Source organism: Gavia stellata, chromosome 4 (genome assembly GCF_030936135.1).
Source record: "Gavia stellata isolate bGavSte3 chromosome 4, bGavSte3.hap2, whole genome shotgun sequence".
NCBI classification, from domain to species: Eukaryota; Metazoa; Chordata; class Aves; order Gaviiformes; family Gaviidae; genus Gavia; species Gavia stellata.
Window position 1 is genome coordinate 23,800,369 of NC_082597.1, and position 12,230 is coordinate 23,812,598.

At 35.4% G+C, this 12,230-nt stretch overlaps 1 protein-coding gene across 1 annotated transcript in view; it reads left to right on the top strand.

The window, feature by feature from the left end:
* GRM8 (glutamate metabotropic receptor 8) overlaps positions 1-12,230 on the top strand; it is a 360,444-nt gene that overhangs the window by 212,130 nt on the left and 136,084 nt on the right. Inside the window, exon 6 of the mRNA XM_059815960.1 lies at positions 2,463-2,663. Coding sequence (XP_059671943.1) covers positions 2,463-2,663 — 201 coding nt within the window. The remainder of the gene's footprint in view (positions 1-2,462; positions 2,664-12,230) is intronic.

Here is a 12,230-nt window from a genome sequence, read left to right on the forward strand (position 1 = left end):
GAAAGAACACATAATCCAATTTATTGGTTTTTTGAGATATACAAAGCACAGAGACTCTTCTTGTATATTGCCTTCTGGGTTTGACAGGTTCAAAACTGATAATTCTGTGGTATTCATCACCCCTTTGTATGTAAGGAAACTCATTCAGTCCTAATAAATTAATTTTTTTCTCTGTAATTTATATGATAAAGTAGTTTATTATCACATATCTGTGAAGAGTAAAGGTAAAATGTTATGCTGTGGAAGAAATTTATGCAAATCCTATGTGTGTTTAAACTGCAGTATAACATAGGGGAGTGTAATACTGATTTTTTTTTTCCCTTTAAAATCTGTACCACTTAGTACAATACACTTGCAACCTTTAGTGTTTTATGACTTAGCAGTTATTATAGAAAATTATTCCCTTCTGTCTTTCACCAACCCCCCACTCTTCAACATACACACCCATCCATCTGACGTGTGAGGGGAATTACATTTGGCTTAGCAATTAGAATGGATATATGTCCTTCAAACTCCTCCCGTCCTGACAATCCTGTTTAGAGGATGAGGAAGCTCTTGGGAGCACATGCAGGTTATTGACTGTTTTGTGCCTGCAGGAGTTCTGTAAACCCTGTCCTTCACTTGTCGTCTGGCAGTCCTTAACAAGGTAGGAACAATTAAGGTAGGGATCCTGAGCTCTACCCATCACTTACTGTTGGAAGCTAGTTCCCAAGTGAAATAAGTTAATAAAGTTGCAATCTAACGAAGCCACTTCTCTTCCATCCTTCAAAACTTCTTTTATGCCTGGGAAATGTATTGCAACTAATTGTGTGATTTTCAGCATGTGCAATGAAAAGCTTTTCTGTTTGTTTCTTTGCAGTAGAGTCCCACTATTTACTAATTATTTGCTAATTATTAGATAACATGTCTTGAAAAGTGTCTCTGAAGTTACTTGTAACAAATCACAAAAATGAGTTATATGGTTTCTTCTCCAAATGGTTAGTACCTTTTCAAGAGGTAGTGATTTTTTTTTTTTAACTAATCCCTGAGGAGAAATAAAAGTACATTGTGATTTTTCAAGGCTGTCTATTGCTCCCAGTGCTCAGGAATGTTTAAAGCGCAAAACACTACTGATTGTCAGATTACAAATTTGTTCATATGTTATCATTGTAATGTGAGACAGTGGCACTGAAGTGCAGCAGACAAACAGAAGAAAGGCTTCTCAGTAGATTCCCTGGCTTGTTTTTCATGTCTTACGTTCTTGCATACTTTGACTAAAGAAAGATCTTGCATACAGTATATTCTCAGGCATAAACAATGCCCTTTTAAAAACTTGGATACAACGAAATTGATATCTTGAACTGATAAAAGCCCGGTTTTAGAGAAAAAAAAGGAACATAAAAAATAAGATGTAGAATGTTAAAATAAAACAAAAATGTGCATAAACTTTTGGTTCATTGCTAAATAGTCTTAATGAATGTGAATGGATTATTTTCAAACTGAAGGAGTTTTTAATCTGGTAGATAACCTAGGTATTTAATCTTGTGTTCCCTGAGTCAATGGGAACTTGACTGTAGATTTCAGCAGGGCATATTTCATGTCGAGATCTGCAGAGCCCTCTTTCCCCTTGTAAATGAAGATTTTGAGCCTTTGAAATAAGTGGCTGAATTTCTGTATGGGACATGGGATTTCATACTGGTAGTCTACTTAAAATATAATTTTCCTGAACTTTATTTTTCCACTTACTACTATCACCTATGAATGTAAAAGGTTCTTTGGATTTGGACATATGTCATTAATGTGGGTAATTCCTGCAAAATTTCATAATATATTGATTTGTTCTGTGTTCCCTCTGAAGGAAAAATGTCACTGTAGAAAATACCAGACAGTACATGGTTCTCAATGTGAAGCATAATTCACTAGTAAATACAGGAAAAAATTCTCAGAATAAGCACTTTTCAATATGGAGACAGATGGCCACATCACTTGGCAAGCATTCAGCTTTTTTCCCTGACATGTTTAAATAATGCTTATCAAACAATAGACACGGATAAAAATCAAGGTAGCCTTAAATTTATCTAAAACAGAATGGCAGGCTGCTGTAGAAGTGTCCTATAAATAACAATAAATAGCTGTTGAATGAAAATCAATAAGGCGGGAAGAAGGTTTTTCTACTGGATTGTAGAAATACATATATCTATATTTCTTTTTCTTGTAATGAAATGTTCTGTCCTTTTTCCCAACCCAGAACTCAACATACTGTTTATATACCTGGCACCGTGTACAATGATTAGAGGCAGAACCAGATGGCGATATTTTTCCTTGTCTTGTTTATTTAGGTGATGGATAGATGAGTCCTAACTATACCTATCAATCTGACTGTAATTATTTATGTTCTACTGTGAATTTTTGCATGCAAATACTCATTCACGTACACACACACACAAACAGAAGTAAACTGACTCTTTTTCTTTCTTCCTTAGGCTTAGAAAGAATTGCAAGAGATTCAGCCTATGAGCAAGAAGGAAAAGTTCAGTTTGTAATTGATGCAGTATATTCCATGGCCTATGCACTACACAACATGCATAAAGATCTCTGTCCCGGATATATTGGTCTATGCCCAAGGATGAGCACAATTGATGGTAAAGAACTACTTAGCTATATCCGGGCAGTAAACTTTAATGGTAAGTTACATGTACTCTTTTTTTCCCCCCTTTTTCTTCTTTAAATGTTTCAGAAGTGACAAGATGTGCTTTCTTCTTTATATAGGGTGCTTTAAGGCACAGTGGAAAACAGGATTAGAAGCAGTTCTCATTTAATCAGAACTGTGAGTTTTTCCACCTGCTTTGAAACCCCAAGAGTGTTTTTCGTCTTAACATTAAGCTGCTCCCAAAAGAGGCAGATGTTAAAAATAAGAATCTGTCAATCAAAATATGCTGGTGAAAAGGTGCTATTATAGAAACAAGTTGAGGACTCATGCATTCCTATTGACAGATTAAAATCCTTTGACAGAGGTTGCTTATGTGTTTGCAAGAGAATGGATTGAAAAAAATACCCTTTTGAAAATTGCCTTCTTCTGAAATTACCGTTAACAATTTCCTTACAAAAGTGAATAGTGACGAGTTTGCTTTCAATTTGCATATTTAAATCTCAATTAAAACACTCACTAGCAGTTCTGGCTTCTTTTCCATTTCATTGTTTTTGACTCAGTGATTTAGTGAGCTTTAACACAACTACAATATATATTTTAAACAACACTACATAATATTCTGTGCAGCTGGGATCTGCCTGCTGGGGAAATGTAGTTACAGATGCTTATGCTGTTAACAGTAGAGGCCAATAAAGAACAGGATTAATTTATGAATGTAGAATTGAAAAGGGTAGCACATACTTGATGGTGAAATAAAGTTGCTGAAAACCTACATTATTTCATTAAAGTCATAATTATTGTAGACTATATTTATCATTATTTTACAAAGAAACGGGACAATGTTCTTTGCTGTGTTTTGGTTGGGTTTTTTTGCTACTTGGTGTTAATTCATGTACTAGACATGCCTTCTAACTATTCAGAGAGAAGCACTGTCTATCACAATTTATTCCAATGACCTCAGCTGCCAGCCTTTTTGAAAAAAAGCACAAGGTCATTTTGAATTTAGCTTCCGAGTGGAAGCTTTTTTTGCTTTAGGTAATATACCAGACCATTTGGTTGATATGAATGTTGGCTGTAGTTCACAGTTTTTTCCTCTTCTAAAACTTTTTTCTTCCTATGTAATTTTTATGAAAAGGGAATCCCTGTCTCCAGGACTATAAAGACAGAAGGAGTTTAAATCATTCTTTACTGATTTTAAAGAAAACCTGGAGCAAAATGTGTTGCTGGCAAATGGGAAATGTTGTTACGATGACAAAGGTAGGCAGCATATTGTAAGGTTTGCAGTGATAATTATCTGCATTTCTAGTAGATATTCTTCTGGGTCTGTGTTGTTAAAGCACAAAGAAAGTGATCTATTTTCATTTGGTGAGCATGAAAGTTTAGCATAAAAAGGGAAGCTGTACACTTTATATGAAACCCTTCTCTCCCTAGATTGTTGTATTTCATTAATACCTGTCATGATTTCTCTGGCTGACATTGTATTGCAACAAGGGAGATGAAAGAGTGGGATAAAGCATTCTGGACCCTAATGAAAAAGTATCTGTTTCTGAACTAGTGATTTACTGAAAGAGAGGAAAAAAAGAAAAAAAAAAAAAAGAAACATTTATGTGAGGTTAACTTTCTGTCCCATAGGATATGTTAACTGTTCCATGTAGTAGGCTAGTCCACATTATGTACTGGTGTACCAATTTTTTGGGTGTGTTACATGCTCAAATATTTCCTTTTTTTTTGGTCATGTATTGGGAGGCATAAGCAGAGGACAGTCTTTAATCCTTTGCCTTTTCCTCTTAATCCCAAATTCCTGTTCCTCAGAAGAGCACTGCTGCTGTGTCTGACTTGGTTTACAGATGTGAATATTTACATAGATTGCTAGACCTCTTGTGCTGGGAGTTGACAGTAGTGCTGTGTATTGATTTTGACGTGCTTCCTAGGTTCAATCATTAATAATGTAGTATATTAAAAGTGAACTGATACATGAAAGGAAACCTCTGGCTTTCACAGCCGTTTAAGGTAGCATTTTTCTATCCTAACAATCACAGGATCACAGCATTGCTGAAGTTGGCAGGGACCCCTGGAGATCACCTACTCCAATCCCCTGCTCAGATCAGGTTACTTAGGACCATGTCCAACCAGGTTTTAAATAAATACAAATATGGAAAATCCTCCAAAATTCTCTCTGAGCAATCAGTTCCTATATTTGATCATCTTCACAGTAATTTTTTTTTTTTCTTGCTTAAACAACTTTTCCTGTGTTTTAAAACTAAGCCTCTTCTCTTCAAGATGATAATGAGTTCTAATATCAAGAAGTAACTGGCATTTCTGAGACAGGCATTTTCTCTTTTAATCCCATATTAGTTTCCCCACATGTTTCTACCCTTATGCACATTAAACCAACTTCTCAACTCTCTTAATTCAGTATATCCCTCTTAACCAAGGTAGTTATGAGTGGGTGCAAGTCCAATTAATGTGCTGTCACATACGACTTAGTGGGTTTCACCTCACAAAGCATGACCTGTATTATGAAGGACACCTGTCTGCCTTATGGAGGGTATTGCAAGGGGAAGAACACATACATATTTCTGTTTATTGGAGTAGCTCTTTTGCTTTTGATTGCAAGTAATCACTTTGAAATACATTTATTTTTGTTTACTCTGTTTATTATTATTTACAAATTATGAAGATTTGTTCCCCTGAAGGATTCATCTGTGTAATATTCCATGACACCTTCATGACTGAAGGGTGATCATAACCACCAGTGCACAGTGTACTGATGTAATTGATACGACATTTGCTTCTGCTTGGATATTCTTCTACCAGTTGTATGCTAAATGCAGAAAATCTCACCCAGTTCAGCATGATTTTAAAGGGGATACAACTTCTTAATTTGTAAGAGGGATAAAGAAATTTATTTGTACATGAGATTTGAGCTACTGCTGAGTGTAGTCTCCTGTTTTACTATTGCCTGTATTTTTCTTAGGACAGCTAGCAAAGTATGGTATCTAAAACCAATTGCTTTTCATTTATAATGGGCAGTTTAATGATTAATTTAATTTCATAGGAAAAGAAACCTCTAACATATAACTGGTACAGCCTATTGCTGTGTACATTGAAAGACTTTTTAAACAACAGGAAAATACAAAGCCAGTGTGCTGAGATGTGGCATATTTAGTTCCCTGTGTTCTTGGTGGTCACTGCTAGTAGACCAAAACCAGCCCTTTCTGGCTATTTTATCAAAGAATACTTAGAGCTTTCAGAAGTTTCATGCTCCTACTTATCTTTGTTTTTCCCAGGCAAAAAGTGAATGTTGTCACTTCATGGTGTTCTTATTTTAATAAAGGTGCCACATTTGAAAGATCTTCCCTACTTTTTTTTGTATCCAAACAAAATGAGATATTTATGTGAAACCGGTGTTTCATATTCAACGTTATGTAAAGCGAATAGTTTTTCTGTTAATTAGGTTTATAAGTGCTGATATGTGCAATAGTGTAATTGGGGCATGATTCAATGTGTTCTCCCATCACATTGCTCTAGTGTGCTCACTCTATTTAACTTCATTATTGTGTCTACAAAATAAGCAGATGTTTTCTAAGAGTTTTTACCCTGACATGTGCTGAGTGTTTTATGAGCAGTGCTCTCCTGAATTCAAAATAAGTGCTCATCAATTAATAAAACAGGACTTGAACATGCATTTGTGGTGGATGGAGATGTTTCAAAGGTGGTTTTGTTTTGTTTCGGTCTTATTTTTATATTTAAGAAAAAGCTTTATCTTTGTACTTCCTTCTGGATAAAGCAAAAAAAGGATGACAACATGGGTATAGTGCTATTTCTTGGGTGGGTATAAAACACAAAGTGGTAAGACTGATCAGTGCCCCCCTCCCCAGTTGTCCCACTACAAAAGTAAAGATCAAAATTTATAGCTAAATTCCAAAGATAAAGATCATTCATTGCTTACACTGTACATAAAACATTTCATATAGAAGAAAGTTCACTCTTTATATATAGATATATTTTTATAGCTAGTATAGGGTAGCTGTTTTTTGCCTGCCTTTAGTCATATATTTGTATTTATATTTACATTAACACACTGTAGTAGTTCCAGAGATAAATACCGAGAAAACATCACACACTATAACACAATGTATTTACAGATATTACAATATGAGTCTTTCACTTAATCATAAAGGTAAAGGCAGAACTTGACCTGTACTTTCACACATGCAAACAGACACCTTATTTGCTTTGATGGGCTACTTATCCTGCAGGTGAACAGGGATACTTGCTACTTTGACATCTTTTTAGGTGAGCAGGGTTAAGTGAGAAGTGAGCAGAGAATAGATGGAAGCACTGACTCCCCTTTGCTGTCAATGTTTAGATAAATATCTGCTGCTGCCAGAGGTCACTCAACATCACTTATCCCTCCTGCTGAAGAGGAGACTCGGGAAATAAATTTGAGACTGACTGTGCAACCTTTTCTCTGGTCTTCTCTGGGACAAATTAAAGGAACGATGTTGTTTGCTGGGATTTTGTGACAAATCTACAATAACACTGGAACAGGTTGCCTGGAAAGGTTGTGGAGTCTCCATCACTGGAGATATTCAAAACCTGGCTGGGCATGAGCAACCTGCTCTAGCTGAGCCTGCTCTAAGCAGAAGGGTTGGACTAGGTGATCTCCAGAGGTGCCTTCCCACCTCAGACTTGCTGTAATTCTATAGCCCTAGCTGGACTTTAAAGAAAGAAAAGTATATCACTTACTTACCCTTGCTTTACAATATTAAATGTACATATGTTACCTTTACTCTATTCTTCTGCAACTGATTTCATAGTCTGAGTGGACTAGAAAGCCTTTCTATTATTTGTTTTTTAGATATGTTAATTAAATACCTTTGAGAGAAGATTAATTTTGGCTACACGCACACACACAAGCATGCAGCATCAGCCCCATTTAAAGAGCGAACATGCAAAATTTCATCCTGAAAGGGCAGAATGATACCAGAGAATGAGAACATAAGAATAGAAACTAGCAGGCAAACTCAAAATAAGGTGTCAACATTTGTAAACTAAAAATTAATGACCACTGTAATATTTTTTTCTGAGAAAGCAGTATCTGTAGAGGACAGTTATTAAAAAAATGAAGAATGAGATTTCTTATGGAGAATTTTGAACCCTCCAGAGAATTATTATTGTGGAATCAGCCATTTACAAAATTCATCTTCTCCTGCTATCTTTTGAAGTTGCTAAGACATCAATCTGTGCAAAACTCTCCTGACTTAGTATTCAGCTCAGACTGATTTAAATGTTTTCTTGAAGAAAGTTGACACCTCTCTCTTCTTTCACTGAGTAAAAAATTTGCATTCTCTAATCATTATTTATCATTAAAACAAAAGCTTTAAAATGGTGCCCTTTGAAGCTGATAAGTTTTGACATTTTTTAAGGCATTAAGCACAATAGAACTAAATGTCCCACTTAAAATGTACTGGAGCTATGCTCCTAACTCAGATTTTTAATAATCCAACTCTCAAATCTACAACTACCAATAGAGAAAAAAACCTTTTTGAAATAGTTGAAGTTGGGTACATCTGTGATTTTTAAAGTTATGAGTTCTTATTGTCAGTTCATAATTTAGGGGTTTGTACTGTCAGAAACACTGAGCATCATACGATGCCCCTGGTACCATATTCTGATAGGGTTAAAAACTACCTAAGTATAATGGGAGATAATAGCAGATAAGTAGATCAGATAGGGATAAACAAGACTAACGAGTTGGGAAGGGCTGAACTCTGCTGACCTTGCTAGGATTCACTGTGGTAGCAACTCTTGTTTCATTATCTGTAGTCTGCTGAAGAAATAGATACTGCTTTCAGCTGCAGAAATGGGAGTGGAAGGGGAATGTCTGATGCAGTTTTATTAAGATCTGTGATATTTGTTTTTTCATAAATTAATCACGTGATATAATTCCATGTGATTTTTTTTAAAACCTTTGTGGTACAGAAGAACGTTTGAAAATGTGTCTAAAGCTTAAGCTAACACAGACCTGAACTCGTAAAATCCCAGAATTCAAAATAGTTCATTCTTTTCATGTACTTTTGTCATGGTTTCAGAGGTGTCTAATTTGGCTTGTGAATGCACTGGCACTATGGCAGACCATCTGTAATAAAGAATCCTGGTGTCTAGTTTCCTGCACCTTTATGTTAAATTAAGAAGGGAGTTGTTGCCTCTGTTAATTTATTATTGGGGATAAGCAGGGAATGGTTTAAAATAAGTTCTGCTTTGGCATGCTAATTATTTTAACGGAATTAATCCAGGTGGCTATACAAGAAACTAAAATTGCACAGTGGTCTGAATCACTCTTAATGGGTTTAAGTAATGTATGGTTATAATGCAGGCACACGCAGCAGGCAAAGCATGGAGCTGCTGTGATTCTTAGGTACCTCACGCATCCAGGTGATTAAAATTAGAGATTATGAGAATGCTGGGTGTGAAATTAGAAGGTAGAACCTAAAAGCAAGTGCAAATTATAGCCGTGCTCTTGCTTATGTACAGATCTTAAGTACTGATTAATTGAGCAATATATATGCTCCACATACAAAATTAATGATGTAGAACGTGGCTGAGGTCAATTCTGTTTTGAGGAACAAGGTCTAATTCATAAGGTGTTTTAATAATTAATATGTAAAGGAATGTGATAAAGGATTTACCCTCATTACCCATGAAAATTGATTTGCATCTCCTGATAGGTGAGGATATTCAGATATATTAGAGTACAGTTTTCTAATATGATCAAGTGAAAAACTCAAGCAATAGTGAGGAGTACAAACTAACCCTTGCCATTCTGAGTGAACAGGTATCTGAGTGCAAAGAAACTGGATCCATAATGCATGTATTTTTTTACCTTTCAGTCAGTGTAAGAAACATTATAGATGCAGATCTGCGGTGTTATTAAGACCTTCAGATATCCTTATTACCTTTATTAACAGGAAGAAGACATGCCACATGTTTTGAGGAAAAGAATACCTTGACAAGCTTCCTAACTTAAATGTTTAAATTTAAAATCTCCTCTTAAATCTATTAAATCAAGTAAGAATGTTTGTACAAGTTATTAATTTTTCCATTTGTCTATTTATGACCCGTTTGGTAAGACAACAGTTCTGCAAGCCAGCAGGAAATTCATGAGGGGAAATGAATTGCTTTTTAGTACTTCTGTAACAGAATAATGTGAGTCTTTTCCATTCTCCTACAATAACTTTTACTTACAAAATGAAATAGACACAATAGAGAGAATATCAAGGGGAAAAAAGCAACAAGGATTTTATTAAGGGTATTTGGTAGTATAAATAAACTGCATTATAGTTCATTCATGTAAAAGGTGCTCTAGCTCGTAATGGCAGGTAAGTGACATACTCAAAAAATAGAGCAATTCTTCAGGGAGGTCACTGTCAGTGAAATGATCTTGACAAATCTTAGATTCTCATATAAGGAGGAAAATAACCATTTCTCTATGTTAAAGGGAATGACAGTGAAATCAGGTAGACTTAATACTGTAGGGCAGGAAGTACAGTGGGGAGAGTATAAATTTATAGTTAACAGACATTGCCAACATCATCAGACAGCACTGTTTAGTTTTAGTACTCTAGGGAGATGTTGTATTTATCAGTAATCAAGCAAGTTCGGATCTATATTCAAAGCAGTACTGGATTCAAGAGTAAGTTAGACATGTTAGATATGATATGATCTTAAGCAAAAACAGGGAGAATCTAAGCAAACTAAACAAGACATCCAAGAGGAAAGTGATAGGATTCAGTTCATCCCTCGCAGGCAGATAGGTTTTCCTCAGTTTCAGCAGCTGGTGAAGTTTAAAGTAAGTGTTTAGTTCTCCATACAGCTGATGGGAAAGGATGGTACCTCTAATGGCTACCAGAGAGTGAGCCTGTCCATTAGCATTTAGGCACCATGGCAACTCATCTACTTCTGTATGATTTTCTGCAAGCAGCTATGAGTCAGACAGATTTTCTCAAAGGCTGGTTAAAGCATTTCTAATGTATGAAATATTAAATATGTGGAAGATAGTTTATCTTAGAAGCTTCTCTAATTTACTCCAGCAAAGAAAACATTTGCTGTTATTCCTGAGTATTAAGGTATCCAATCATTTTGGCCACACAGCAGGTTATGTTTTATGCTGAACAGATTGGATCCGAAGTGTTGCTCCCCATAGTCTTAGCCAAATCTCTCCCCTGTAAGCCTGAAATAAAATGGATTTGATGCACAAATTCCTGAGGCATTCTTTTTTAAATAGAGAGACTGTTTCTCTCAATTCTCCTGTTATCTCCATCATCAAAATTGAACATTTACTAATTAAAGGTAAAATAATTTGCAGTAATGATTTTAGTTGCAATTCTGTGGATTCTGTGCATAGCACACTTTCAAAGTGATGATGCATTAGTGAGGCTTCCATATTAACATTTTTCAATTTGTGCCAATTTTTTTAGGTTATTAACTTTTATAATTACATTAGCATTTAATAAAAAAATAGTTTGGGATATATGAAATACAGAATACTCTTTATTATTAGTTACAGTTGGAAGCCTAAACTCTTTTAAGCCAACTCATAGGAGCCTACACAATCAGATGGATTTGAAAATGATGGTTCTCTCTATTACTCACAGCTCTATTAACAAATTATCAGCTTCACTGGTACTCTACTTGAATACAGTTTTATTTGCTGGTAGTTGAGCTATTTATGTGAAGGTAAGATTATTAGAGGATACTCCGCTACATTTCAGAGTATGAAAATTTGGATGTGTTTTTAACTACTGCATCAAAATTTACACACCAATCATAGCTTCCTCCTTAGACCCTCCAATTACAGTGGGTGAGGTTTATTATTCGGTATGATTAACTTTGATGCTGACTTGCCTAAATTTTAGGAGTTCAGCTGGAGGGTAAAAGGGTGTGGTACAACCCTTCCATGTTAAGTCAAGGGGAAGAGGTTTATGGCTCCAAACAGTTCCAGAAGGGAATTAGAAATATTTCATACAGCAGTGCTAACTCTGCTTTGAGATGAAGATGGAAGAAACACTGGAGCTTGGTCCTTCCCCAAAACTTTTCACATCAGTCTGGGATTTGGATGTTCACTAAAGAAATAAAGTAATTGACTTCCAAGCCTTTAATCCAAAGGAGACTAAAGCCACTTCCCAGAAGCACGCCTTAAGTACGGTGCATGACTGGGACGATATTCTTTAGTCTTGTTGCATTTGGGTCACTGTGTGTCTAAGAATGTTACACTTCTAAGAAGTCCTGTGTAAATGGACTATCAATATCCTATCTTAGTAGCACTAAGTGGGTATTAGTTTATATAAAGTCATAGTTTTTATTGTGTTTTTATTCTAGTGAAAGCAGAATCGAAGCAGCTATAAATGTATGACTCAATATTTCTATCCAGCCAGCACTGAAACAAGAAATCTTATTGCAGTACAGGATAAATTTTATATAATTGTTGGAGTTGTTTTTATTGTGCACCATACACAAAGAAAAATCTATCAATCATCAACATCTGGATTATTTTTCATTTTCATTCAGATGAAATTTTTCTGTTTTATAGAAGATG